Raw genomic sequence first — 27183 nt, 5'->3', positions numbered from 1 at the left:
CCATTGGGTCACTGCAGGAGGACCTGGAACACAGCACGGCTCCCACTGCAGCTCTTTGCTGCGCACACACGATGTTACTGCACTGCTGTGCTGCCCATGCGGAGGGGCGGGAGGTGCCGGCACTGCTGTCCTGCTGCACACTGCTGCCTGCGTTTCTGCTCCGATAGGATCAGTTCGAGAGGGCAGTGATGGGCACAGCCCCTCCCTCACGCACACGCACAGGCTCTGGGCTCCAGGTCCCCCTGCTCCTCAACCACGAGCAGCAACGGGCACAGCCCCTCTTCTCCTTGCCAGCAAGCAGTGATGGGCTCTGGGTTCTTCTCGCCTACAGCAGTGATGGGCTCTGGGCTCCAGGCCCCCCTGCTCCTCAACCACAGTCAGTGATGGGCTCCAGCCCTCTTCCTCTTTGCCAGCAAGCAGTGATGGGCTCCAGGCCCCCTTCCTCCCCAGCCGAGGGCAGAGATGCACTCTGGGCTCGAGCTCCTTCCTCTCCTTGCCCACAGGCAGTGATGGGTTCCAGGCTCCAGGCCTTTCCTCCTCGTCTTAAGGCAGCGCAGGGCTCTGGGCTTGGGGTCCTTCTCCTCCTCGCACACTGGCAGTAATGGCCTCTAGGCTCCAGGTCCTTTCCTCTACAACAGAGGGCAGTGATGGGCTCTGGGCTCCAGACCCCTTTCCTCCCCTCCCAAGAGCAGCACTGGGCGCTGGGCTCGAGGTCCTCCAGCCTCTGGGCTCCGGCCCCCCCCGCTCCTCACCCACGTGCAGGCTGGGCTCCAGCCCCATTCCTCCCCGCCCGGAGGCTGCGCTGAGCTCCGCTCCTTCTCTGTGCCCGCAGGCAGCGCCGAGCTCCGCGCTGGAGCTCCGTCCCGCAGCACGGCCGCGCTCCCGCCGTCCTCCCCGCAGCGCCGCAGCCCGGCCATTTCCGGTGCCGCCCCGCGCTCCCGTCCGGCTCCCGCCGCCGTTCCCCGCGCCCTCCCGCCCCACGCAGAGCCCCGCGGTTCCTCCCGCTCTTCCCGGGGGCGCCCTCCCCGGCGCGGCGCCCCTCCCCCCGCGGTTCGCGGCCGCCGCGAGACGGACGGCCCGGCGGACCAATGAGACGCGGGACACGTGCGCGCGGCGTCCAATGGCGTTCGGCGGGCGGGGGCGGGGGGGCGTGTCCGGCGGCGCTGCGAGCGGCTTGTTGTGCGCTGCGGAGCCGTTCGCCTCCCGCTGCACGGCCGCGCCGAACCGCAGCGAGGTGAGAACGGGCCGGGCCGGGCCGGGGAGGGGCGGCGCCCGCGGAGCTCCCGGCGCTCCAGGGCGGGGCGGAACGCGGCGGAACGGGGGCGGCGGGGATCGGGGCGGCGAGGCCTAGGCTCGGGCCTGCGGGGGAGAGCCGGGCCTGAGGGGGGAGGGGCCCCGGCGCGGGCGGGGCGGTGGATGAGGCGGGGGGGCGGGGAGGGGAGGGGCGAGAATGAGCGGCAATGGGCGGCAATGAGTGGCTGTGCGGGGCGGCGGGGCGCAGCGGATGGCGCTGCTCGGCTCGGCTCGGCTCGGCTCTGCTCGGCGCTGTCCGGCTCTGCTCGGTGCCTCTCGGCTTGGCGCTGTTCGCCTTAGCCCGGCTCGGCTCGGCGCTGCCCGGCTCGGCTCGGCGCCGGGATCCGTCCCGTCAGCCTTACCCGATGAGCGCGGAGCCGGCAGAGCTGCGGGATTTCCCGTCCTGCCGAGCAGCGCTGACGGCCGTGTGCGATGTGCAGCTCCGTGCCGGCTGTCTGTGACTCGCTGGGCTGCCCAGCACCGCCCTATGGAGGTGATGCGCACACTGTGGAGCTGAGCATCATAGATTGAAAAGGACCGTCATCTGGTTCCAAGCCCTGCTATGTGCAGGATTTAAGCACTGTGTTTTTACAGCACAGGACGGTGGAGATGAGCAGGTGCTCATGGCTGTGTGCTCTTTTGCTGTTCTGGTTTCCTTCCCATCACTGGCAGTGGTTTCTCTTTGGGCCTCAAGCCCTTCTTGCTCCGAGTGCCACCAAGAGCACGGGGAGCAGCACTCGCTGTGTGGAGGTGGGTGAGGATCTTGGAAGCGTTCTGAGGTAAATGTGATCATTGTGGAAATGCCCCTTGGAGGCGTGGAGAAGTAAAGGATGTGGAGATGTGTGATGGGTTTTGGCAGTAGCTGGTGGTGGTGATGGAGGGAGGCCTTTTTGTCATTAGAACTGAGAGGAAATGTTGGCATCTTCAACACAACCGAGCCAAAGCGGCGGGGAAAGGAAACGTGTTCATTGCAGGATTGCAAAGGGGGGAAATAAATCAATAGAAGTCCATTAAAGCTGAGAACTCGGCAGGACCGGCAAGCAGGCACGATGGATTCCATGGATGGATGAGCAAAAGGAGCTTCAACACGTGTGGGTTCAGCAGCTTGTGTGGCCTGACAGTGGGCAAGGACCCTCCTGGTGGTTAAAGCAGTTTTAATGGAGACCCCCACGTGGGCACGTTTCAGCAGCTGCCTTGCTGGGCTTTATTTCTCCATCCAGAAGAAGCAGATCCCAGGTGCCATATGGGTGTCCTCTGCCACCAAGCCGGGCTGCGGGGGGCTTTGTGTGCAGGGTGCCAAGAGGGTCCTGGAGGGAGATTTGTGGTGTCTGCAGAGGGATCCGGATCAGGAGGTGGGACAGCAGCGTTCTGGCTGCAGAGCATTGGGAGACTCATCTCTTCTCTTCCTCCTGGAAGCACGTAGGCCTGGTGGTGTTGATCTCCGTGGGGATTTGTTGTTCCACCCCTGTGCCTGGATTGAACTCTTGCTTCTCAGTGCCATCTCTTGGCCGCAAAGGAAGCTCTGTTTCATCAAGGCTGTGTTGGAATGTTGTTGGAAATGACTTTCCTGGTGGGTGGGGGCTGATGGAAGCTCTCTGTGCTCTGCTTTGCCTTTCGGTGTGTGTGGCACTGCCATGCACTCAGTACTGGGCTTCTCAGCCCCTCTGCACCCATCCCTTGTGACTGCGGGGCTCTGCTTGGCACTGCCCTTGTCCTTCTTGCTCTGTGTGGTCTCCAAGGAAGCCCGCCCAGCAGCCTCACCATTGAGCAGTAGAGCAGTGCCCAGACCAGACAGCAGTTTGTTGTTTGCCTCTGAGCCTTGTGGGAGAGGAGGCGTGTCAATAAGCATTGTCCCTCTGCTGCAGAACGAGGAGGAGGGCTCTTTGTATGGCCCTGGAGTCCTCCCTGAGGTCAGCCACTGCCTTTGGGGACCAACACTTGAGACCAAAGTTGGCCCAAGCAGAGCCCCACCAGCACTGCTTGGCTCAGTGCAGCCCCTGCTCACTCACCAGTGCTCTCTTGGGCCAAGTGTCAGCTGTTGGTGTAGTCTGTGATAGCAGAGACGTGGAGCTCTGTTCACAGAGCTCTGATCTTCTTGTGCTCGGCATCTCTGGCACCTGGGTGGATGAGAAGTGCTCCAGGGCTGGAAAGCAAAGTGCTGGTGTGACAGCACAGAGCTCACTGCTCGTGGAAGAGCAGTTTCCCTCTTAGGTTCTGCAGGAGCTAACGTGCTCATGTTATCATCTATCACCTGTTTTGGTGTCTGCATTCAAATCTGTGGGCCTGTAGGTGAAGGAGGATGTAGCAGACCTCTGAGCTGTTTGTGTCAGGAGCAGGAATCCTCCCTGAGAGCGTTCCTATGTCAGCCTGGTTTGTAAGTTTGCTTTCTTAGCAAACTTCTGAATCAGCAGTGCCCTGGGCACTGTGTGTTTATCTCAGGAAATGGAGGTGAGCGTTGCAGGCGGTGCAATGAGAGGCTGTGGTACAGTGATTTCAAGCTGATAGCCACGTGCCAAAGCGCTGTCACTTCCCAGACCGTGCACAGGTCTGGGAGTTCCGTGCTTGGCAAAATTGCCTTTCAGCAACTTAGAAACTCTCAGCCACCTGGCCCAGTGGCTGCAGTGAGGTGAGCAAGGAATGTTCAGGTGTTCTGGTGTCCTGGAGCAGAAAAGGAGCCCAGGTTGTGAGCCTGTGCCTGCACGGCTCTGGCACAGCTGGAAGGGGAGCTGTGCTTGCTGGTACAGCTTTGCAGTACAGCTGAGAGAGTCTGACAGCTTGGGATGCAGAAGTGAGGAATATCTTGGCTCCTAGCTTTGCAGCTTCTCCCCTTGCTCTCCTATTCTCTGTCGTTGGTTCCTGTGCTTATCTTGCTGCAAAGAAAGCAGCTTAGAGCTGCTGACACAGCATAACTGCTTCCCTCCTGCCATGATTTCCCACCGCCTCCATGGAGCAGATGCCTGTCCTGGGGGCAGGTGGGGGTTTGCTGCTGTTGGCACTTGAGATGTAGAAATGTGGGGCTCAGAGGCTTCTCAGTGCAGAGTAGCAAGACCCCTTCTGTGATTTGCTTCATTCCATCCTCACAAAACCAAAAAGGGTTTGGTCTCAGTGTTTACTGGGCTGTGGATCTGGTGGTGGTTTGTTCCCATATGGTGTGCTCAATTATTTTTCCCATTAAGAACATTGGCTTTCCCAAGAAGTGTGAAGCAAACACTCAGTGTTACTCAGCAGATGCTGGAGAATGGACTGAAGGTCTCTCTTCCATGACAGCATTCCCTCTGTGGATATGGGCTTTCTGACTTTAACCCCGCTGTTGTGATCGTTGGGTTTATAGCGACGTGCATTAGGAGCTGCTGCCATTCCTTCCCTTTGCACTGAAGAGCCGTGGGAGCTGTGCAGTGTGCCACGTGGTCCCTGAAATGCTGTTTGAAGGAATGAATTCTTCTGGGAATGGCAACAAAAATAGTTTTGTTTTACAAGTAGGGAAAAATATGCATAGTTGGAACAATTGCTTTTTGTCTGAAGTAAACACTTCGACTTATGGCAGGTGGAAGAAGTTTGGCTCACACAGAGCTCTACAACTTATTTATTTGGGGTTTTATCTTTGCAGATACGTTATAAGATGTCTAATGGTTATGAAGATCACATGGCTGAAGATTGCAGAGATGACATCGGCAGAACAAATCTCATTGTGAACTACCTCCCCCAGAACATGACGCAGGATGAGCTACGGAGCCTATTCAGCAGTATTGGCGAAGTTGAATCTGCAAAGCTGATTCGGGACAAAGTTGCAGGTATGATATAAGAGCAATGAAATTTAACTCGGCGGAGCCCTCCACCAGCTGCCTGGGAGCAGTTTATGTGGAATGTCTTCATGTTGCTGTCTGTCTGTGTGATCCAAGTACTGCTGTGCATCCGTAACACCTGATGCACAGTGCTTGGTCCTGCAGGATGCTTGAGGCCAAATCCAGAATCTTTCTGTGCAGTTGTGATTCCTGACCTTGAGCACCAGGATGCATACATACTTCAAGCAGTCTGAATTTGATCCCTAGCAAACCTGTTCTTCCTGCAGTCAGAGCTTTTATGGCACTGATTTCCTTGGCTATCAGGAAATGAAGCTCGGAAAGCAAATGGGATCCTGGGCTCCATCAGAGGAGGGGTGGCCAGCAGGGACAGGGAGGTGATTGTTCCTCTCTGCTCTGCTCTTGTGAGGCCCCATCTGCAGCACTGCATCCAGGTCTGGAGCCTCCAGTACAAGAAAGACAGGGAGCTGTTGGAGGGGGTCCAGAGGAGCCACAAAGATGAGGAGGGGGCTGCAGCACCTCCCCTATGAAGACAGGCTGAGGGAGCTGGGCTTGTTCAGCATGGAGAAGAGAAGCTGCGGGGTGACCTCAGTGCAGCCTGCAGGACCTAAAGGGAGCCTACAGACAGGAGGGGATCAGCTCTTGGAAAGGGGAGATAACAGCAGGACAGGGGAATGGTTTGAAGCTGAGGGAGGGCAGATTTCAGTTGGCTGTCAGGGGGAAGTTGTTTGCTGTGAGAGTGGGGAGGTGCTGAACAGCTGCCCAGAGAGGCTGTGGATCCCCGTCCATCCCTGGAGGTGTTCAAGGCCAGCAAGGATGGGGCCCTGGGCAGCCTGGGCTGCTGTGAGATGTGGAGGTTGGTGGCCCTGCATTGGTGGGGGGTTGGAGCTTCGTGATCCTTGAGATCTCTTCCAACCCTGGTCATTCTGTGATTGTGTGATGAACTCGGGATATAGATGTCAGTAAAAAGACACGTGCTGTGTGTCTGAAGCAGTGTTGTGGGCTTGCTGTTCCTCAGGCATTTCACTTGTAAGCTCTTGAAGTGGGATTGTTGGTCGCTGCTTTGAAAACAACAGGAGGAGTGGAGTATTTCATTAGTGAAACATAACATGTACATGGGAGCAGGCAGAGCTGGGCCTGTGAGCTCTGTGTGGTTGCAGGAGCTTTTTGCACGTGCTGTCAGAGTGCTTTAACCCTCGCACAGTTTGGCTGTGTGTACAAATTGCGGTGATTCCTGTTTAGAACCCACAGAAGCTGTGGTGCAGTGGGAGATAGAGGCCGTTATTGCAGTGAATGATGAGGTGTTGGTGCTGCTCGTGGTGTGCAGGCGGCTGCGCTGTGGGGTTTTCTGTTCCATGCACTCAGTACTGCAGAACGTGGTGCTGATTTAAATCATCATCTGATCCATATCAAACAGACCTTAACTATTTCACCACGAAAACCACAGGAAAGTGGGTGAAATGCACGAGAGCTCTTGCATTGCCCTCACTGATTGTGTTGTGCTCTTGAGAGTGGAAATGAGAACTGGATAACAGGAGATGTGAAATGTATTTTCTCAGTGGTTTTGTATCTCATCTGAAAGCAGTGCCAGGCTCTGGCTTTGCCTGGTGTGCTCTATCAAAATACACTCTTAGGGACAGTATGAGTAAATTCCTCATGAAAATAATGGCATGAAATGCACTTTTCTTAGAACATGTGGGTAGCTGAGCTTTCAGCCTGGCTGTTGTAGAGTTTGAGATGCTGAGAGGTGGAGGCTTGCTTGGGAGGCTGTTTTGCAAGGAAACAGGGCTGTTCAGGGGAATGTTATGAAGCCTTTTGTTGCATGTCAGCTGCCCTACATCTCATGGTGCTGAGCAAGGCCAGGACTGTGTGCTGCGGATGAGGAGGAGGGGCTGGGGGGTCTTGCAGCAGATTTCTGCTTTCCTGCACTTGGCTGACCCTGCAGAGCTCTGTGATGGAGGAGCAGAAGCACAGAACAAAGCCTGTGGCCCTGTGACTGGGCAGTGGGCAGGTTGTGATGCTGGCACAGGAGGCAGTGGGGGAGGTAACCGCGTGTTCTGTGGGAATCAGACTTTTCAGTTTAGCTGCCTCTGACTGCATTTATTCAGTTAACAGCAGTGTTTGGGCTCAGTGCTTATTTTTCACAAGGCAGTGGCTGAGCTGTGTTTTTTCCTTGATCTATTAACGGAGCACACGGGGCAGAAAGTCCCTTCTGCCTGATTGATTGCAGTTGTTAATGATTTAGTGAACTCACCTCAGCCTCCTGCAGAGCCATTGCAGATCGATGACTGCTGCTGGAAGCGTGGCTTTGTTGGTCAAGCTGGGATAACTTCATTTTATTTCTGCAATAACCATAAAGAGAAGCACCCTTCCAGCTCTCACTGATGGCAGAAGTGAGCTGAGCTGTCAGTGTCTGCATTCTCCAGTTCATCCCCACATGTCAGAGTGATTCCAGACGTGAGTTTGCTTCAGCTGTGAAGAGTGAATCAGTGCTCAGCATCTGTGCTCTTGCAGCCAAACCTGGCGCTGCAGCTCTCTGTGCTTACATTTGTGGTGAGCATCACCTCCAGGATTTTCACACACACAGGACTCACAGAGCATTGCTCTTGCTGTCAGACTTGAAGGCCAGCACCGACTCGGAGCCCCAGGGAAACGTTAGAAGGTCACTGCCCAATATAGTGTGGCACAGTGTCAAGTCTGAGATGGTACTTTTTGCTGTGTGTCTCCCGGCCTTTTTTAGTTATTGCTGAGGCCTGCAAGTCGCCATTGACCCAGTTCAGCTGGAGAGCTCTCCGTGAGGCTGCAAGCAACGATGAGCCCCGTGGTTTGTCTGGCCTTTCTGTGCTAATGAGGCTGTGACTTTCCGAGGCTGACTTCAGACGTCCCGGTCCCAAAGCTGCGCTCTGTGCTGATCCCTGCCCAGCAGTGTGTGTGCTGTTACCTGCTGCCATGTGGGAAATGCATCCTGTCCTGTCTTTTGCATCAAGGGTGTTTGGATGATGCGCCAGGGCATCCAGACTCTGTGTTTCCAGTCTGCTGTGCTCTTACAGGTGAACACTGAGCTGTTTCCCCTTGTTCTGCAGCTGGACCAAATGCTGGAGCTAAAAATTAACATCCTGCAAGTGTATGTTTTTGTTTCAGTCTTCCCTCCCCTTGCAGGATTGCTGACACTTGCATATCCGACAGCCCTAGAGCTTTGGAACAGTTGGGTTAAACTTTTCCCACAGCCTCAGCTCCTCGTGGGATCCGTGCTGTGCTCTGTTGGAGTACCTGGGGTGTGCTGCTCCACAGCAGTGCTCTGATAGATGTTGGGGTGGCTGCAGGAGGGAGACGTCACTCCATCACTCCATTCCTGGGATCTTACACTGCTTGAGGAGAGAATAATGCATCTACACTTGGAGTGAAGGATATGATCCATCAGAGTGCACCAGAGTCTCTGCCTAAACCCGTCAGCTACTAGAATCTGGCCATGCCTGTGCATACAATGGGAGGTGATGGCAGAATTCCTTGCAGGTTCTGCACGTTGGAGTATCAGAGCTCACAGCCACGCACCTGGATCAGCAGCTCCAGGACAAAGCTCTGCCTCTGTCCTTGCTGGAAAGGCATGGAGCAGAGTGGGCATTCCTGATCACAGCTCAGCTGCACCGCCGACACGTTCTTCACCCATGGCTTACAGGATCAGTTCTAGGTGGCTGGAATGACAGGAGCCAGCACGATGCTCCTTTTCATTACATCTTCTCTGGAAGACCCTCTCATAGAAGTGGTGCAACCCAAACCAGCAGCAGGCACCTCTTAACACCTCTTAACACACAGAGGGAAGGAAGGCGTTACGTGCTGACACGTCGCTGTAGCTCCAGTGATGGGATGACTGCTCATGCTGCTGTCACTTGCTGTTCCTTTCCAGTCTACTAACAGAATTCTGAAATATTCTTGTCTCCTGGAAAGCATTCAAGTATTCTGTTTGCCTGAAATTGTTCCCTTCTGCATGGGAAACAACCACAGCGTTGTGCAGTTCTTGTCACTGTGATGGGAATGCTCTGTTACCCTGGGTTTTTTAAGACAATCTTTGATTTTCTTAGCATTGTGAGACACTGATTGCTCCTCATCATACAGAGGCACATGAAGCCAAAAAGGCCCATGCTGATGAGCTGCTCATTGTATGAAGTGCTCTGCTTTACTAAAACGGGTGTCTTCCTTTGCCTTTCTTCTTTTCCCTCACCAACCATGATGTGAAACCTTTAATTGTGCTCTCGTGTTTCTTAGCATGTTTATACTTGGAGTTATTGCCCCGCATCATTTTGGAGCACTTTAATTCTCTTCCAGTGAAAAAGTACTTTCCATTCCAACAACTGATGAACAAAATCTATCCTAAAGCTTAAGGAACTCAGATTTTACAGTAGGTTTTCAGGGCTTGGAGCTGTTGTTCTTTCTGCAAATGGTCAAAACTTCCAACATTGTGGTGACAGTGGTGTCCCTGGAGCTGTGCCTTGCTCCCAGGGTGAAGTCCCAGCTCGTGCTGAGTTGGCTTTGTGCTTTGTGGTGTTTGTATGTGGAGTGTATGTTTGGGCTGCTGAAGTCAAGATGAGCCACGGCTGCTGCTCTGCCCATGTTCACAAACCCAGTCCTTCTATCAGAAGCTTGGCTGGGTGTGAGTATCCCATGCTGAAGCTCCCACTCGTGTCTCTTGGCTGCTCTCCTGTCCCCAGAAGATTTGCTCCATGATTTTGCTGGAACCATGATGCCAGCCAGCCTCAGTGGCCCTCTTGGTTTCTTTTGAGGATGGTTTGCTGGCTTGCTCTTCTTGGAATTCTCAACCTCCGTTCGGCTTTGGCTCTCCTGACACCAAGTGGTCTGCTTCTGATCTTCATTCTCTTACAGACCACTGCTTTTTCCATCTCCTGTGTGCTGTTTGTTTGCATTGCAGCTATGCCATGAGTTCCCTGCTCAGCCACGCAGCCCTTCTGACACTCCCACTCCTTTTCCCACATTAGGCCCTGTTCTTGTAGGCTTCAGCAGGCAGTCTTCCCAGGCCTTAGCATCCAACGCTGCCTTCCAGACCCGATGAGATAATGGGATTTGGGTATGTGTTTGAAAATAACTGATTTCTGACTAAGCCTCTAGTGCCTGAGCTTTGGGGTCTGCTTGCCAGCCACGTGCTGGGAGGTGTGAGATGGTGAAGGCCGTTTCTGGCCATCCGTTGCCCAGCTCACCCTGCAGATCCCTTGATCCGTGTGAGCTGGGTCTGCATGGAGCTGTGCAGCCTCTGCTGTCCCAGGGCACGGCTCCGTGGAGTTGGGCCAACAGCAGCGGGTCAGCGTGCATCGTCACTGCTTGTTTAGGTCTCCATTCCTCTTTGAATTGCTAGCTTTGATTTCCTGTAATTAACCAAGTAAGCAGTGGCCAGGAACACTTGAGGAAATGAGCTCATCAGCTGCAGAGGTAACTTCTCCGTGTGAAGATGTGTGTGTGGTGGGACAGAGGCTGGGGATGAGCCGTGGGCTTGGCTGCCGTGCAGACCTCCCCGTGCCTTCAGACTCACTGCACCACATGCCTTGTTTTCCTCTCAGTCATTACCAGAGCTCTTTCAAATGGGAGTGGATTTCTTCCGGTGGGGCCGGCAGTTCCCAAGTCCTCTTTATTTTCTCATCAGCTCAGGGTGCCCTCAGGAGTCCAGTGTGGCAGCACTATGAGCAGAGTGGAAGGCAAACAGCTGCTCAGCACTTCGCTGTGCTGTGCCAATGTCTGCTGAGCAGCGGGGCTGTGCTGACAGCACCTTCTGCATGCAGAGGAGATAAAACACAGGGATGAAGGAGAAGATTCTGCGTTGTGTGATTTCATTTGGGTGTAGCAGTCCCACCCCCTTCTCATTTCCGTGCTGGTCAGAGAAGCCATCAGTTTCATTTAGCAATGAAACGGCTTCTTTCTAGTTTGGAAACTGGATTTCTGGAGCTGAAAGCCACCCTAGCAAGGCCAAGGGATGCACTGCCCTGAAAGCCCAGCTGGGTGCTGTCATCTGAAGTGCTGTTCTGTCCACGTTGGCTTCTGTCCCTGCCTTCTCTTCTCGCAGGATGTTCTGATCAGGAGCTTCATTGAGAAGTGGGAAAGGTGCAGAGCGGTGCTCAGGTGAGGATAGTGAAGAAAAGACATGGGGGATGTGGTCACTGTGGGTAATTGGGGGGCAGGCAGTAGGAGGAGTGAGCACGCATAAGCTGGAGGACAGCACTTCCACAAGAACAAGTGGGTATGAAGTAAATAGGGATAAACTCGGAGCCACTTTTAGAAAGGGAGAGCTTTGGAGGGGGATTTCTAGGGTGTGCTCTCAGATTGGAGGTGCTGGGGTGAAAAGCCAGTGGTTTTCCCTGTGAAGTTCCTTCTTTAGGGGAGGGCAGTCGGTACTGCAGGGTAACTGCAGGGCTTTGGCCTGGGTGGTGACTTTTGGTCCCCTGTATCCACAAGTGTGGTTACGTGTGTATGGGATAAAAACGAAAGTAAGTAGCTTAGCCTTCCTTGTCACTGATCTCGGACTGTGCACCAGCACTTAAGCCGTCCAAGGCTCTGCAGGGCAGCTGCTGGCCAAGGAACAGCAAATTCTTCCCGTGTTCTGGGGACTGAATGCAAGAAAGCAGAGAAGGACCTGCTCTGTTCACCTGCTCTGCACTGAGGGCCAGAACCGCGAGGGCAGCTTGGCAGGGCGATGCTGCTCAGCCCTGGCATGGCAGGCAGTGCTTTGGATGCAGCTCTCCTCACCCAGGGATGTGGCCTGGATCTTTACGGGCTGTTTCCAGAACCAGCACCAGTTCTGCTGATGTGGCTTTTGTCAGAAGCTGGGGCTGTGATACCCTGCCTATGGAGCGATCCCTGCCTGCCATCTCTGCATGCTGTGGGCTCCCTCTTGGGCTCATCTTTGTTTTCTTAGGTTAGTGTGCTTGGCTCCACGTGATAAACGTGTTTCTAATTGATAAATAATGCATTTTCTTAATTAGGAAGAAAAAACTCAGATAAGCAATTGCAGACTAACCATCTGTGACTGGGATTTCAGAGCTGTACCTCATCACAGTGTGCATTTGCTGTTCCATTTGCTGAAGTCATCTGTAGGTCTTTAAAAGGGAAAGGCAGAGAGGGTTGATCTGAGATTCTCCGTTGCGTTTGTTTCTGCGGCAGTTAAGTATCAGAGTAAATGTGTGTCAGGAAGGTTTGCTCTGTGCTGGTGGAGGTGTTTTAATGGATGGTAAGAGGGCAGGGTGCTGCTCCTGCACGAGGGGCTGACTTGGAGTGGGTCTGGCATCTTTCAAAAGCAAGTGTAGAAATTACTGGGGGCTGTTTATACAGCGAAATGGGTGACGTGACGTTAATTGGGTTTAGATGGGCTGGTGATGTATTGCATCTCATAACAAAGCAGACGAAGGCAGAAATGTGCCAGGCAGCTCTTCCTTGCCAGCAGAGACTGCTGCAGAGCCGGGCAGGGTTGTCAGGAGAGCCCCTCACTGGGGAGCCTGCATCCCTGTGCTGCTGTAGCACACAGAGCAGATAAATATCCAGTGAAACGTCCTTTGCCTGAAATGTTCCAAAGAGTTTTGCATTGTTACTCTCAGATTCTTTTCGTGAGAGTTAAGCATTATCTTCAAGGCTACTTTTGCTGTCACGCTTCAGCTCTGCCTGGTTTGGGGCCCTGGCTGCTCATGAGCTCTATGGACGTATGAAGGATTGAGACCTTTTTCTCTCTTGTCTCCAGGAGTGAAGGTTGAACCAAAGCACACGTGTTGTTTGGTGGCTGCTTACCCAGGAGTTTGTCTGCTGGCACCTTTCACTTTCTCCTCAAACTGCAGGAGTGTGTATTTGTGCACTTTGTCACTCTGTGCCTTTGTTACACCCCGTGAAGTTTGCAGCACTGCTCAGTATTCAGTCCTGAATTTACAGCTGATGGATCATTGAGATGAACCGTTCTCCAAGGTGTCTGAAGCAGCAAATAAGAGCTTGGGGTTCCTTCATACAATGCGTGCCAGCCTTGGGAAAGTTCTTTGGTGTATTTAAATATTTGCATGATGGATTATGTTGGAGTTCATTTTCCTCCTTTGCATTTCCTTCAGTTTTGGCAGTGATAGCTCTCTTTGGCAAGGACTGATTTAAAACAATGTGTTCTTCCCTGCAGGACACAGCTTAGGCTATGGTTTTGTGAACTACGTTACTGCAAAAGATGCAGAAAGAGCAATAAACACACTGAACGGCCTCAGACTGCAGTCAAAAACTATCAAGGTAGGACGTACAGATGAGTCTATGACAACAGCATTGTAATAAGCTTGTAATCAGGATGCTGATTGGTTCTGGTGGTGTGGGCATGGTTCTTCCTTCTGCCTGGCAGTTTTCTTTTGCCCATCTGCCTTTCCTGAACTCCAGGAAATTAAACAAAAGAATCTTGCATTGTTCATTGGGATCTAAAGGCAACAACTGGTGACAATAAGCTGCTCTCTCCATTTAAACAGACCCTCTTTTATATTTAATTTCAATGATTGATTTGTTTCAAGGTCTCCTATGCTCGTCCAAGTTCTGAAGTTATCAAGGATGCTAATTTATACATCAGTGGGCTCCCGAGGTCGATGACACAGAAGGATGTAGAAGATATGTTCTCACGTTTTGGACGCATCATCAATTCCCGTGTGCTCGTGGATCAAACCACAGGTGGGTCCAATTGCATCAGGTGGGGCTGTGATGCATGGCACCTCCGGTCCCTCCTCAGAGTCTGGATGTTCTTGGGCTGACTTAAGACAGTTTGGCTCATTGATGGCAAACTGTGGCACCTGGGGTCGGCCATTGACGCGAGTGGGATGCGCTGTCCTTTTTTGATGTGGTCTTGGTTTTGGTTTCTGTTTTTAAGCACAAGGAATGGCTTGGGCTGCTAAGCGCCGTGCTGGGCTGCAGTCTGAGCTCCTCACTTACTCTGTGTTTTCACCACCAGTTGTACCAGGCCGAGCTGCTGCTTTGCCACATCTCTCCTGCTCTGACATTCAGTGCAGTGTGTTCCTGCCACACTGCTGGCCAGCATTTAATTCTTACAAACACAACTGCTATTCAGGGGTGAATACCAAGCTCCAGATGGAAACACAAACGTGTTTCCTCCTTTATGCTAACTTGGAATTCACTCACGCAATTTCTTGATACTTTAAAACCACCCGAGGTGTTGAACGATCCTCTGTGGTTACTACAGACCAGAAGAATGAATCTCAGATGTGAATTACTGCCCTGAAATTTTCTGAATATTATGGCTTAAAAAGAAAACCAAAACAACCACCACCAAAACGCCCCAAAGAACAAAGAAATTCCTTTGTTAATTGCTGAGCTCGGGAGGGACTAAAGCTGACTTGGTGTTACGAATGTGTTTTCAGTTGTAATTTCTTACCTCATGATTTCCAACTGTATGACTGAATAGTTTGGCTTGTCCTGTGACCTGAGCACTCTGGTTTTTCCAGCAGCCCATCTGTCACTTAGGAGTTTGGAAAGTACTTCTGCAAAGACACTGCACTGGATTAGAATAGAAGATAAATGGGGAATGAGGTGTAATGCAATGAGGTGAATTGAAACATGGCAGCAGGCTTGCTTTGCACATTAGTTAAGGAGCAGCTTTGGTCTCTGTGAGGAAAGGACTGCAGTTTAGAGTGGGCAGTCAGCAGCTCCTGGTGAGATTCACCTGACTGAGTGTGGAAGTCTTACCATATACAGAGGTCACTCCGAAAGTAATGCCTCCTATTTATCTCCATGGAAACTACAGCTGTCACAAGGAGCATCATAATGCCATCTGATGGATCACATTCTCAGCCACAAAATGCTGTTTTTCAGTGTGATCACCACCATGAGTTTTCCCCAGCACGAACGAGAGCTGCATGCTGCGCTCCTACCGATCAGCAGCAGTGGAGGTGATGTGCTGTTTCACAGCTGCCACGATGGCATTCCATGCTAGGAAGATGTTGCCCACAGAGTCCACCTTTCATTGGCCCAAACAGATGGAACTGAAAAGCCCCAAATCTGGGCTATGCAGTGGGTGCACATCATGTTCCCCTCTGCAGGCTGCATCTTGAACTTTTTCTTCACTGGGGAAACCAGCCCTCCATGCACTGCTGGTTTGACTCTGGCTGGCAGAGGTGGCACCTCCTCTCATCAGAGTAGTGATGCAATCCAGGAAACCATCACCTTCAGCCTCGTGTTGGTTCAGCACGTCCTGGCAAACTGGCAGATGGTGTTCCTTCTGTTCCTGCGTGAGCAGTTGTGGGACCCACCTGGCTCAGCCTTTGTGATATCCCAGCAATGCTTCCAACACATTGAAGCCAGTGTTCAATTCTATATGCAGTTCCCAGTTTGTGCAGGTGAGCTGATCAGGATGCTCTTCATTTCATGGTGTAACAACTGTGTGCCATCTACAGTTGGCCTCTCTTTCACATCACTGCTGGAATTCACCACCCACCCCTTGCTGTTTGGTCTCCAGTAAACACGCAGTAAGGATCAGTGAATGTCCATGGGACGTGCATGGCAACACAATGTAATGGCATATTGGTGGGAAGGTTCATCCCCTACTGCCATCCCACCAACATCCACCTCTGAGATTGTGGACCAACATTGTGAAATAGGAGGCATTACTTTCAGAGCAGACCTAGTGCCTCCCTCAGAGCTGATTCCCTGTGCAGGGAACTGCTGCTGAGTGCTCTAGTTTGACCAGGCACTGTAAATGTGGATGCAGGTGAGATCTGGATACCCATCTGCAGGCACTTCCAAGCTGAGCAAGAGAATCCCATCCTTCCTGTCCTGGGGAGACAAGGATTCATTTTCTGTAAGTGATGTCTGTATGGGTCTGAGCTGGTGATCTAGGTCACAGCTGTAGGCAGAAGCAAGAAAGAAGGCACAGAAAGCTTACTGCTGGAAGTGTCCCAAGATAGCTGCCCTCCTCTGCCAGCAGAAGCTGACAGCTCTGTCCCACTCAGATGCCCTGTAGAGCCAAGTGGCAGATGCTGTCAGTGAGCCCCCCAGGAGTAATGCTGTTCCTGCTGATCCTGCTGGGGACGGCGCTGTCTGTGTCAGCCCAGAACGTGCAGCTCATGACGCAGGTGGTCAGCACAGAATGTATTTCAGGTTTCATTGTGCACACATCACCCAGGCATCTGTTCCTGGACTGCACACCTCCATCGGTGCTCAGCTCTGGGCCTGGCTGGGGCTGTGCTTCAAGGCTCACCTCCAGCAGAGGCCATCCTCCAGCTTTCAAGGCCTGATCTGTTCCAAGACACCCCTCTACTGCAGCTCAGATGAATCGAGGGAGAAGCGCAGTGACCCTCTGTGGTGGTGGTCTGCCCGATGGCATGCGGTAAATAGGATGAGATGGCATTTCCAGACGTTCTCCCGATGCCCTGAACGCAAACGTGCCTTCCTTCACGCCATTCTGGGGCAGTTTGAGGGCACAGGTTTCCCTTCTGCTTGCCACGTCCCCACAGCACACTGTATTCCTCCCCTAGCACAGAGGTAACCACGTTCAGTTCAGTTGGGTATGCTGTGGTCGTTCATGGTGCAGGTGTGCACAAGCAGGAGTCACTGCTTCAGCCACATTTCTGAAATAGGGGACCTGGCATGGGTGAAACCGTGCGTCCTCACTGCAGAGGGTTAAACACCTCCTGCTGCGGTCTGCAAGCGTGCCTTAGGGCTGGAAAACTGAAAGTGTTTGGAAAATCAGTGCCAGTTTTGTATTTGCAAGTGATTTCTGGAGATACAGTAATCAAAACCATGACGAGCTTTCTGGTTTCATTTTTCTCCCCTTTGTGGGGTTCTTTTTGAGGGGGGGTCAATTTCAAATGCCTGTTGTTGTTAATGGGAATTGTCATTTGATGCTCGATGTCACGGAGTTTGACCATGTTGGATTTTCTTTACTTTTAGCACGTGGCAGGTGTGAGCTCACTGGTTGGTAGCACTGGCACGAGCACGTTGGTTTGCCTTTTGTTTCTTAGTTTGGTGTGTGATTCTCGAGCTGCTGATGAACCAGTAGTAAATGTAGACAACTTGAAAGCTACGACCGCAGAGATTTTTAACCTTTTAATTTTTACTTTCAAGATTATTTTGCGTTTATCCTGAATTTCATTTATTTGTTTTTTGTTTTTTTTTTTTGTTTGTTTGTTTGTTATTTTTTTTTCTTTATCGATTTGGTTAAAAGGTTTATCCAGAGGGGTCGCATTTATCCGGTTTGACAAAAGGTCAGAAGCAGAAGAGGCAATTACAAATTTCAATGGTCACAAACCCCCAGGTTCCTCCGAACCCATCACGGTGAAGTTTGCAGCCAATCCCAACCAGAACAAAAACGTGGCACTGTTGTCCCAGCTGTGTCATTCACCAGCGAGGCGGTTCGGAGGGCCGGTCCACCACCAGGCGCAGAGATTCAGGTAGGTTAGGAGGGATCCTGGTTGCAGCTGCATGCTGGGTCTCCTCATGGCAGCGCTGTGCAGCGTGATGTAAACGGATTGCTGAATTAAAAGACGATGAAAAGTGAAACCTTACTTGTAAAACGTGTGTTAAAGCCAGCGGTGTGAAGGCGCAGACAACTGCGTGTCGCCTCGGCTCAGCGCGCTGCAGGTGCCCGTCTCAACAGATCCCCATTCTGTAGTCCCTATATCTGAATGCAGGTATATTTTGGCAACCTTAATTAAAGCTCTGAACCATTGGTTCCAGCAGAGGGGGAAAATTAGTAAATCACAGTAAGTTGGGAAAACCGTGTGTTTGATGAAGAGGTCGGGTGGGGTTTCTACCTCTGTCTCCTCCTCGTGAGGTCAGGGAGGTCGTTGGCAACGTTCCTCTGCTTCCTGAGCTGTGGAAATAATTCTGCATTTTGCCTCTGAGATTTGCTGTATCTGCTTTGAATTTGAATAGACTGAATTTGAATATGAGTTGCCTTAGTTGCTTAAAGAAGAACGCTGATGGTTAGCTGTGCTCAGGAACACACGTTGTGCTTGCTGTCCTGTAGATGAGACACTGGCTTTGTTCTGAGGTGTTCCTGACAGTTTGAGAGTATTCTTGCCCTGTTGAGAGTTGACATCTGTTTTTTTTTCCTCCTCTGAGCTGTGGGTCAGCTCAGCAGCACCTGGACTGCAAAATGCAGGGCAGTCAATGCAGTACCAGCATTGTGGTGACCATAGCAGAGCTGTTAAGAAGAGCCAGGCACAGCATATCTCCAGTAGGAGCAGGGCTTCTGTCATCTGTTACCTTGTAGGAAACATAAGAAAAAAATCCTTACCATGTGATTGGACACTTAGAGAGACTGTGTGTGCTCCAAATCTGCCATCCCTGAGCAACCTGCTTCCTTTCTGTTGTAGCACAGGGGGTTCCATGCAGGCACTCTGTAGCTCGGAGCTCTCCTGAAGCTCTAGCCTTTCTGTTGCATTCCCCCTCCTGGGCAGCTCCTTCTCCCAGCTGTGAGCGTGCTGCTGGAGGAGGAACAGAGGATGTTCTGTTGGGTTGGCTGAGGTAGTGGAGGAGCAGGTCTGGGTTAGGGCTTGCTGCTCTGGGCAGGTAATGGAGCTGAGGTGAAGCTTCTCCAGTTGACTTGAAGAAGAGCCGTCCATTTCTCTTCATGTCTTGAGTGTCCAGAGAGGGTCAGTGGAGCTGTGAGGGGTCTGGAGCACACATGTTAATGGGGAACAGCTGAAGGAATGGGATGGGTCAGTCTGGAGGAGGCTCAGGAGGACCTCATTGCTCCCTGCAACTGCCTGAAAGGAGGTTGTGGTGGGAGAAGGCCCCTGCTCCAGGTAACAGCAATGGGACCAGAGGGAATGGCCTCAGGTTGTGCCAGGGTAGGGTCAGGTTGGATAATAGGGACAAGTTCTTCCCCAAAAGAGTGGTCAGGGAGTGGAATGGTCTGCCCAGGGAGTGGTGGATCACCATCCCTGGAGGTGTTCAAGGAACGTGTAGTTGTGGTACTGAGGGACGTGGTGCAGTGGGCAGTATTGGTGGTAGGTGGATGGTTGGACTGCATGATCATGGAGGTCTTTTCCAGCCTTGGTGATTCTACGATTCTGTGATTCTTCAGAAGTTTGGCCAGCACATCCACTATCCCACAGCCCTTATTTCTTCCTACCCTTCAGGCTAACTGCAGGGGGTTGGAACTTGATCCTTGAGGTCCTTTCCAACCCAAGCCATTCTATACTTCTATGATGCTGACAGAGCAGTTGATGCTGTGTTAAAGCTTAGGGGCCATGGCTTGGGCTGGGTCTTGTCTGCTTTCTGCAGTGCACAAAGCCTGGTGAGATGATAAGCTGCCCCCAGAGCGCTCACAGCCTGCAGAAATGATGCTTGTGTCCGCTACTTCAGAGGCTGAATACTTCAATTAGCATTTTGATTACACTCCATCTCATTCCATCATACGATGGAAGGTAAATCCAGGATTAAGCCTATTGTATCTCTAATTTGTAATTATTAATTTCCTACGGATATTGCTCAGATCCTTTCTTGAACGTTCCCCTCATCCTTTCCAGTTCCTGCAGTGTTTGTGGCATACCGCTCACATCAAGGGCTGGCCTCCGTGGGCATCGAGTCTCTGTGTGTTGAACTCTTCAGGAGTCAAGCTTCCAAAGGCTGAAAATCCAGACCAGAGTCCCCAGCTGCCCTATGTACTCTTCTATAGTTCACCATTTTTATGCTAGAGGAATGTTTGTTGGGTTGGGTTTAGTTGTTTTTTTATTTCTTGCAAATCTTGAAAATAGAGCTAGGTAAGCTGAAGCACTTCCAGGCTTGTTGGGAGTTAGAGCTTAAGAATGTAGCTTTGGAGATGGTGTTCTAGCATGTTTAAAGTAAGCCCTGAAATGTATTGAAGATGTGGAGGTTGGTGGCCCTGCCTGTGGCAGGGGGGTTGGAACCTGATCCTTGGGGTCCCTTCCAACCCAAACCATTCTGTGATTCAGTCTGTTTTCATAAGAGCTAGCAAAGGGCTGTTTGTATAAAGTAGCAAAGCAAAAGTTTACAGATAAAGATTAGGCTCACTCTGGGGCTGTGGCTCAACCTGGCAGGCAGGTTCCCTGAAAGAGGGGAGAATCAGGGAGGAAAAACAGCAGCACTTAACAGCTGAGATAAAAACTATTTGCGAAGACAGGAAAGAAAGAGAAATACATGTACTGTCACCATTACTGTATATCCTGCTTACAGGTGATGCATGATGCTCACCTCCCACCAGCTGATGCCCAGCCTGCCCCAGCAGTGCAGGTAGGGCACCTCTCTGGCCAGGTGAAGGTCAGCTGTGATGGGGCTGTTTGGGTTTTGCTTGTTTTGATAAACCTGAAGCATTTCTGTGAGTCAAAAAGCTGAAAGAGGAGAACTTGTTTGAAAATAATTGTGCTCAAAGCGTGGCAGGGCTTACTATTTCCCATGATTTTGCACGTTCTAGATTTGTTGTCCCCTGGCTTTCAAGCCCCATCTCCTTTGCAGCACATGTTGTGGTGGGGTCTTGCTGGCCTGGGGCTTTGTAGCAGGCAGGTGCTGCTGGAACCAACACTGCATGGCTCTGAGCTCAGGGATTCCTGCACACAGCGACCCAAGACTGGTGATCTGTTGAGATGAACCTTTTCCTGATAGGAATTAAGATAAGGAGATCATTACTCACACAGAAGAGTTAGAAAGCTGAAAAGTGTCTGTTGGGGGAAAAAAAAAAAACAAAGAAAGAACTACAAGGATATGAAGCATGCCAACAGAGGGACGTTTTCATATGGAAGCAAAATAAATGCTCAGTAGATGTCACAGAACTACGTGGGTTAGCGCGTTTCATTCTGCTCCTCTTAACCACTTTCTCAGTTTTACTGTAGTGCAAGGATCCCCAAACTCGGATGTGCTCGGGGTTGGCCAGCAGTGGCAGCAGCAGTGAGTACCTGCAGCGTGAGCTCAGGGGCAGCCACGCCAGCAGCAGGCTGGGCTGCAGGCAGCAGCGGTGCCGAGAGGGGAGGGCTGTGCCCCCGCAGGCTCCCCTGGGCCAGGGGGTCTCCCAGCTCAGCTGCCCTGGGAGGTGAGCTCTGCTGGAGAGCTGGGGCTGCGGGTTGGGACCGAGCTGATCTCTAAGTGTGAGCGCACCCACCTGCACGCGGTGCTGATCTGGCTGCCCTGCCTCTGTGCGTGCCGGCGGCTCTGCTCCCTGTCCTCCTCGTTCACGCTGCTGCAAGCCCTCTCTTCTATACGAAGGCAGCTCCTGTCTTTGCACAGGGTGAGGAAAAAGCCAGCGGGGAAGTGTTGGGCACTGCGTGCCGTGCTCGCTGCCCAGACATGCGTTCCCTGTTTCCTCCAGGTCAGCAGAGAATCAGGATCTGCCACCGCCATGTCCTTGGCAGAGAGCAGCACGTGTACCGCATTTAAGTGGTTTGCATATCACCAGTGGTACACCACAGTTTGGGAACCCCTGGTATAGTATAATTATATTTCTACAATCACATGGCCTCACATTTTTATATAATACATAAGCAAAAGGGATCAAATGGAGGTTTTCTGCTTTAACTTTCACATTTCCTGACCTTTGAGTGCTTAGCTGTGCAGCTGTAATATTGCATTAAAATGTCCTAAAGCTCTGAATTTCCAGGACGAAGAGCAGAAATAGAAGATTAGAGGGGACTGATATGTGGGTTACGGGAGAAAAGAAAATAATACAGAGCAAGATATAGCAGAAAATAATTCTTACTCAGATGCCAGAGGGTAGATTTAAGGAGAGCGGGCAGGTGGTGGTAAAATACCCAGTTCAGTCAAGTCAGATGAGTCCAGGGTATGGAGTTGGCATAAAGTGGGTGAGAAGAGAACCGTAAATACTGGGTACAGAAAACCACGTCCTTAAAACTCGTGTTCTATTTTTACATTTGAAAATCGCTGCAGTTAAGAGATATTCATACCTGGAATTAAGGAATGATAAACCAAAATGTCAGTTCTGGAGCTAGAAGTGTGGGACAGCCCAGCTGCTGAGGATGGCCTGGGGGAGCACCAGCATGTCCTTGGCTCTGCTTTTGTTCTGGCCCACAGAAAGAGATTGAAATTAGCACACGCACAAACGCTACTCCTGAAAGAAAGCCTTGGACTTACGGGGTTCCCAGTGTGCTACTGCAGAGCCAGAAAATATAAAAGGATATTGGCACAGCTGAGGATGTTGGATATTGGAGCTGGGGGTGGCTGGGGGCAGGCTGGGCTCCGGGGAGGGGCTGCACGTTGCCCCGTGCTCCAGCAGTGCCGCGCTGGGTTCCAAGGGCTGATCTGAGTCCCGTGTGGAGGTGATGGCGTAAACTTGCCTTGGGACGGCACCACGGCCTGCCTATTTCTAAGTACAGCGCCCTGTAGGTATAAGTAGAGCAGGTGGAATACGTAACGCTGTTTCTCCTGGCAGCTGTCAATTTGGTTGATTGTCAATTTGAATGCGTAAACGTTTCTTTCTGGCGGTTTTGATATCCGTGTAGAAAATATTCATTCTCAGTCGCTTCCCGTTCAAGTTGATTTGCTGAATTGAATTGAACTTTTACATGCAATATTGTGCTTTTTATTTGCTAGGTTCTCTCCTATGGGTGTAGATCACATGAGTGGGCTTTCTGGTGTAAATGTTCCAGGAAACGCATCTTCTGGCTGGTGTATCTTCATCTACAACCTTGGTCAAGATGCTGATGAGGGAATCCTCTGGCAGATGTTTGGCCCCTTTGGTGCGGTTACCAATGTGAAAGTTATTCGGGATTTCAACACCAACAAGTGCAAAGGTTTTGGTTTTGTGACCATGACAAACTATGAAGAAGCTGCAATGGCCATAGCAAGTCTTAATGGCTACCGCCTGGGGGACAAAATCTTACAGGTTTCCTTCAAAACCAACAAGTCCCACAAATAACTTGCTCGTGCTTTTTGTATGGAATAGATAATGGAGTGACAGAAGTTGAAACATTTTTGTTAGTGTAAAACTCATTTTGCGCCAATTTTCACAAGTGTTTGTCTTAGTCTAAATGAGAAGTGGAAAAGGTTTTATATTCTGGGATGCAACTGACATGTTCAAATGTTTGAAATCCCACAATGTTAGACCAATTTTAAGTTGCTTTAAGTTATTTCATTTAAAAACATGTTAAAAAAAAAAATAATAACAATCCCCTGAAATCTGAAGTAGATTGCATTTAACTAGACCCTCTGGATGGTGGTAAAATTGAAGCATGCTTTCACTTATGAGACTAACATTTGTTCCATTGAATGTTGTCTGCAAAAACTGGAATCTCTTCTAAAAACTATCAGGCTGAATTAATGGATTTGCTTGTTTCTCATGTTGTTGTTTTTCTCACCCATTCTCCTGACCCCTCTGCCCCCCTCCCCCGACTCGCTAGTATGGAAGAAAAGTTGAGAAATACTAATGTTTTAGTTGACAGTAAATTTGTTTTGCCGATTAATACTCATTGCTACGTGTCGTTGAGGATTACGCTTTATAAAGTCGAGGTCTTGTAAGTAGTAGCATGCCAGCATAACTTTTAACACCATTGATGAGGTAAGTTGCACACCGAGCAGTGGCCAAGCTGTCAAATTGAAAGGTTTTAGCAACATTTCCTTTTAAAGCCCAACATTTTTAATAAGAACGGACCAAAGAGTTTCAAAGAAACTCCGGGAAGATTTCAGAGTCAAAATGAAACTCCACAAAAGTGTGAATATGTGTCGCTACGTTATCAAACTGAATCTCTTCTGTCCAGATATTTAATGCATGGTGCACTACTTACTGGTACATTATAACGCAGCAAGATACTCGTTTTCAAAGATCATTATAGTCTGAATTCCTTTGGTAGTTCTATTTTGTAAAGAAAAAAAAAATTGTAAACATTTGAGCATTGTATTTCTCGCATCCCTTCTAATGAGTGCTAGATTTTTCTATTTTAATAGGATTTTGTTTTGACAACTAGCTTTACTTATTGAACACTCAGCAGAAAAGTACTTACGACTTGCAAGTTAGATATTAACAAAGAAAACCCTTTGATTTGTAGATTTAAAGATTAATCCCCCAAGTTTTCTGCAGACTGCCTTGAAACTTTGAGTTGTTCTGTTTCTGTTAATTTTCTTTTGCTTTTTTGTGTTTTTTGTTTGTTTTTACTTTTGCATTTAAGAACATTAAATTTGATTTTGTTTTGCTCAAATTTTGTTTTGTTTTTTATTTTCTGTTATTTTTTTGCTTAAGTATTGCACAAAACGTCCAGCTTTCAAGAAAGTGTTGTTTTATAAAGAGCGTAGTTCCTCCTAAAGAGTCTTAATTTCGTCCTTTGACAGATGAGTAGAAGGAAAAGGGATGTGAAATGAGAGCACTACAGTACATCTGTCACATAGAGCCTGTGTTCCCCGGGCTGATGTAACCCTGCGCTGCTCTTTGGTAGGAGGCCTGGGAAGGATTATTGGGTACAGGCTGTGTGAGGATGCTGTGCCTGGTAGAGACGTGCTCTGTGCAACCTCCAGGTAGGTTCAGTTGCCAAAAAATTAGGGCAAATGGGAAAACCGGGTCAGTTCCATCGCAGTGTCTCCTTTTTGTGTGAACCTCTGCCAGTCCCAAGCTGTGTCCCTGTGCCAGAGGCTGATCCTGGCTGCCTGCAGCGCTCCCATCCCCTGCTGACCTTGCCTTGCGTCGGGAGAACCTCGCTTCCCTCTTGCAGCAGGACTGGAGGTCACCCCGGGAAACCTGCGCCTTCATCTCTGCACACCGCAGCCTGAGAGCAGCTGCACGCACTGCCCGGCTCTGCTTCTTGCTCTCAGCACTGCTGGGAGCTGCTGCTGATGGTTCTGGGATACGGATAGGGCACAGCGAGTGTCCTCCCGCCGCCTTTGTGTGCGGTGAGCTTAGGCAGGTTGTGCCCTTCTGCACGTTCTGCCTCGCCAGCCCTGCCCGTCCTGCCTGCTCTCTTCTGAGAATATACCCAATACAAGGTACAGAATTCCAGTAGAGGGAATGGAAGCCCAGTTTGGCACAGAGGTGCTTTGTAAGGCAGTGCCGGAGCAGTCCCCATTCCCAAGCGTGCTGTCTGCCACCCACTTCTGGCTGTCTCTTCCAGCATCTGTTCCAGATGTTTCTGTGTTTATCATCCATTTATCACTTCGCTTCTGGTGTGCAAGAAAAGGTTTCGAAGCGCTGTTGGGATTTCTCCCAGATTACAGCTGCGTAGTGCAGAGCACCTTTTTACTGTGTCCCATCACCTCTTGACCTCACTACTTCACCATTCCGCTGGAGTGAACCTGAAGTGGTTTCCAGTTTCCTCTGATTCTCTCTTGCCTTGTTTCACCTAAGGTTTTTGTAACCAAGTGGCGGCTGCTGCTTTATCAGAGGATCTCCTGCTGATCCACTCTTCCCAAATCCGACTTTGCATCCATGACCATTACAGACATGCTGCTCTTCACACCACTGCTTGCTTACCAACAACCTCATTCTCTTTTAACTTTTCTTGGAGGCTTTTTGGCACAGCTGTCATCCAACTGCTTCCTTATTTCCCCCTCTCCTATTCTTTATTAAATAAGAAGGAAATTCAGGATATTGTTTCAGTAGTGCTATGGAAGTTTCCCCTATGAGATGTCTGATCCTGGACTTCTTCAGTAGTTGCTCTGAGAACAGTTACTGGGCAGTTTAGCCAAGCAAAGCATTGCCTCTTGAGTCAGGAAAGGAGGAAAAAATGTCCCACTAAAACACCAAGAGCTGATGGTGGAACAAGTACTTGGTCTGTTGGCTGTGCCATTCTCACAGTAACTGTTTGGCTTTAGCAGCTGAGCTCAAGAAATTAAGCGTATGTATTCATGATGCTTTTGGTCCTAAACAGTGACCAGCACATCACACTGGTAAAGGGCAAAAGGGAGCTGCTGGGAGTGGAAACTGACTTATAAGACCAGAAAGGTGCAAAGAGCTGGGTGTCCTTCCCACGACATCCACACAGCTCTCTTTCAGGCTGACCCCTAATTTCACCTCTTTCCAAAGCAGTCTTGGCCTTGTAGCTCTCAGGGACTTGAAGGTTGAAAAAAAAAAAGGTTATCTACAGTTTTCATCCTTTCATTCGAGGTGGTGTGATTCCTTTCAGGTGACCCTTCTGTCTCTGGGATCGCGAGGTCTTACAAGAATATGACTGGAGCTCGGTCATGTTGCTCAGCAGTTCCCATCCTATTGCTGAGTTAGGGTGTTACGGTGGGATTTTAAGGAACTGGGTTCCATAGACCATCCAGGAGATGTTTTATGTGGTGTCAGGACCCTGAATGTGGAATGCTCTCCTTCTCTTACTCAACATCCATCCATTTCTCTGCTTCTGTTTTTCCAACACCTGCTGTGCTTGGCAGCCCCAGGGGATGGCTGCGCTGTTTGGGACGGCCCAGCCCTGCAGGGTGGGCTGTGTTCTTCAGGGACTGCAGGGTTTCACTCTAAAATGAGACAGTGCTGAGCAGAGGGCTGTCCTGGGGGTGGCTCAGAGCCTCCCCTAAACTTCTCTGAAGATGTTCTGGATTTGAGCTGTGTTGTGCAGGACTTAAACAAACAAACAAACCCACCAAAATATAGGGTTTTTTAGGTTGAAAAATTAAAAAAAGAAAAAAAAAAGAAAAAAAAAAAAAGGTTTTAACAGAGTTTTCTTGCAGGCTTTGTTCAGGCTGGTCTTTTCTGATCCGTTGGTTTATTAATGAGCTTTTATTCCCACCCAGTACCTGACACTTACTTCCCAGATCCCTGGTAGGAAAGGGGTGCAGCCCCTGCACAGACATCCTGTTCACCATCAGCAGAAAGGGTCGTTGCACAGTAAATACAGAGCAGGGAGCTCCGGTGTTGCTGTGTGCCGTATGCAAGCTGGCAAAGGCGAGTGCAGCCTCTTCAGAAGAACTCAGAACCATCAGAAGGGCTCTGACCAGGGGCAGAATCAAAGCAGCGTAGCGTTCTGTTTTGTTTTCTCATGGTTTCATTTTGGACTGTGTCTGTATGCTCAAGCGTTGAGTTTTTGTCCTTTGAGCCACGCTGCTTTTCTGCAGTGTCTGTGCTGCACTGTGCTATGTAGAGGGGAGCTGAGCCCCCCACCGCCCCCAGCCCCTTCCTATGCTGGGGGGAGGTCTGTGCCCTAGGGTGGAAGGAGCAGGAGCTGTCCTAGCACAG

General features: G+C 50.5%; 1 protein-coding gene across 2 annotated transcripts; it reads left to right on the top strand.

Annotated features, from left to right (window-relative positions):
• Positions 1-1078: 1078 nt before the first annotated feature.
• ELAVL1 (ELAV like RNA binding protein 1) lies at positions 1079-24217 on the top strand. Of its 2 annotated transcripts, XM_085211941.1 has the most exons (7): positions 1079-1234; positions 4901-5084; positions 13243-13346; positions 13616-13769; positions 17275-17500; positions 21379-21492; positions 22617-24217. In XM_085211941.1, exons 1-7 carry the CDS (start codon positions 1121-1123, stop codon positions 22939-22941), a joined length of 1221 nt encoding a protein of 406 aa, XP_085068067.1. In that variant the 5' UTR covers positions 1079-1120; the 3' UTR covers positions 22942-24217. The 2 variants fall into 2 exon arrangements, with proteins under 2 accessions (XP_085068067.1, XP_085068069.1); XM_085211943.1 differs by lacking the exon at positions 21379-21492.
• The last annotated feature ends 2966 nt before the right edge of the window (positions 24218-27183 follow it).

The sequence above is a fragment of the Meleagris gallopavo genome, chromosome 30, assembly GCF_905368555.1.
Source record: "Meleagris gallopavo chromosome 30, MGAL_WU_HG_1.1, whole genome shotgun sequence".
NCBI lineage: Eukaryota > Metazoa > Chordata > Aves > Galliformes > Phasianidae > Meleagris > Meleagris gallopavo.
Note: the sequence above shows the minus strand (reverse complement) of the source record. Positions and strands in the feature narration are given on the sequence as shown.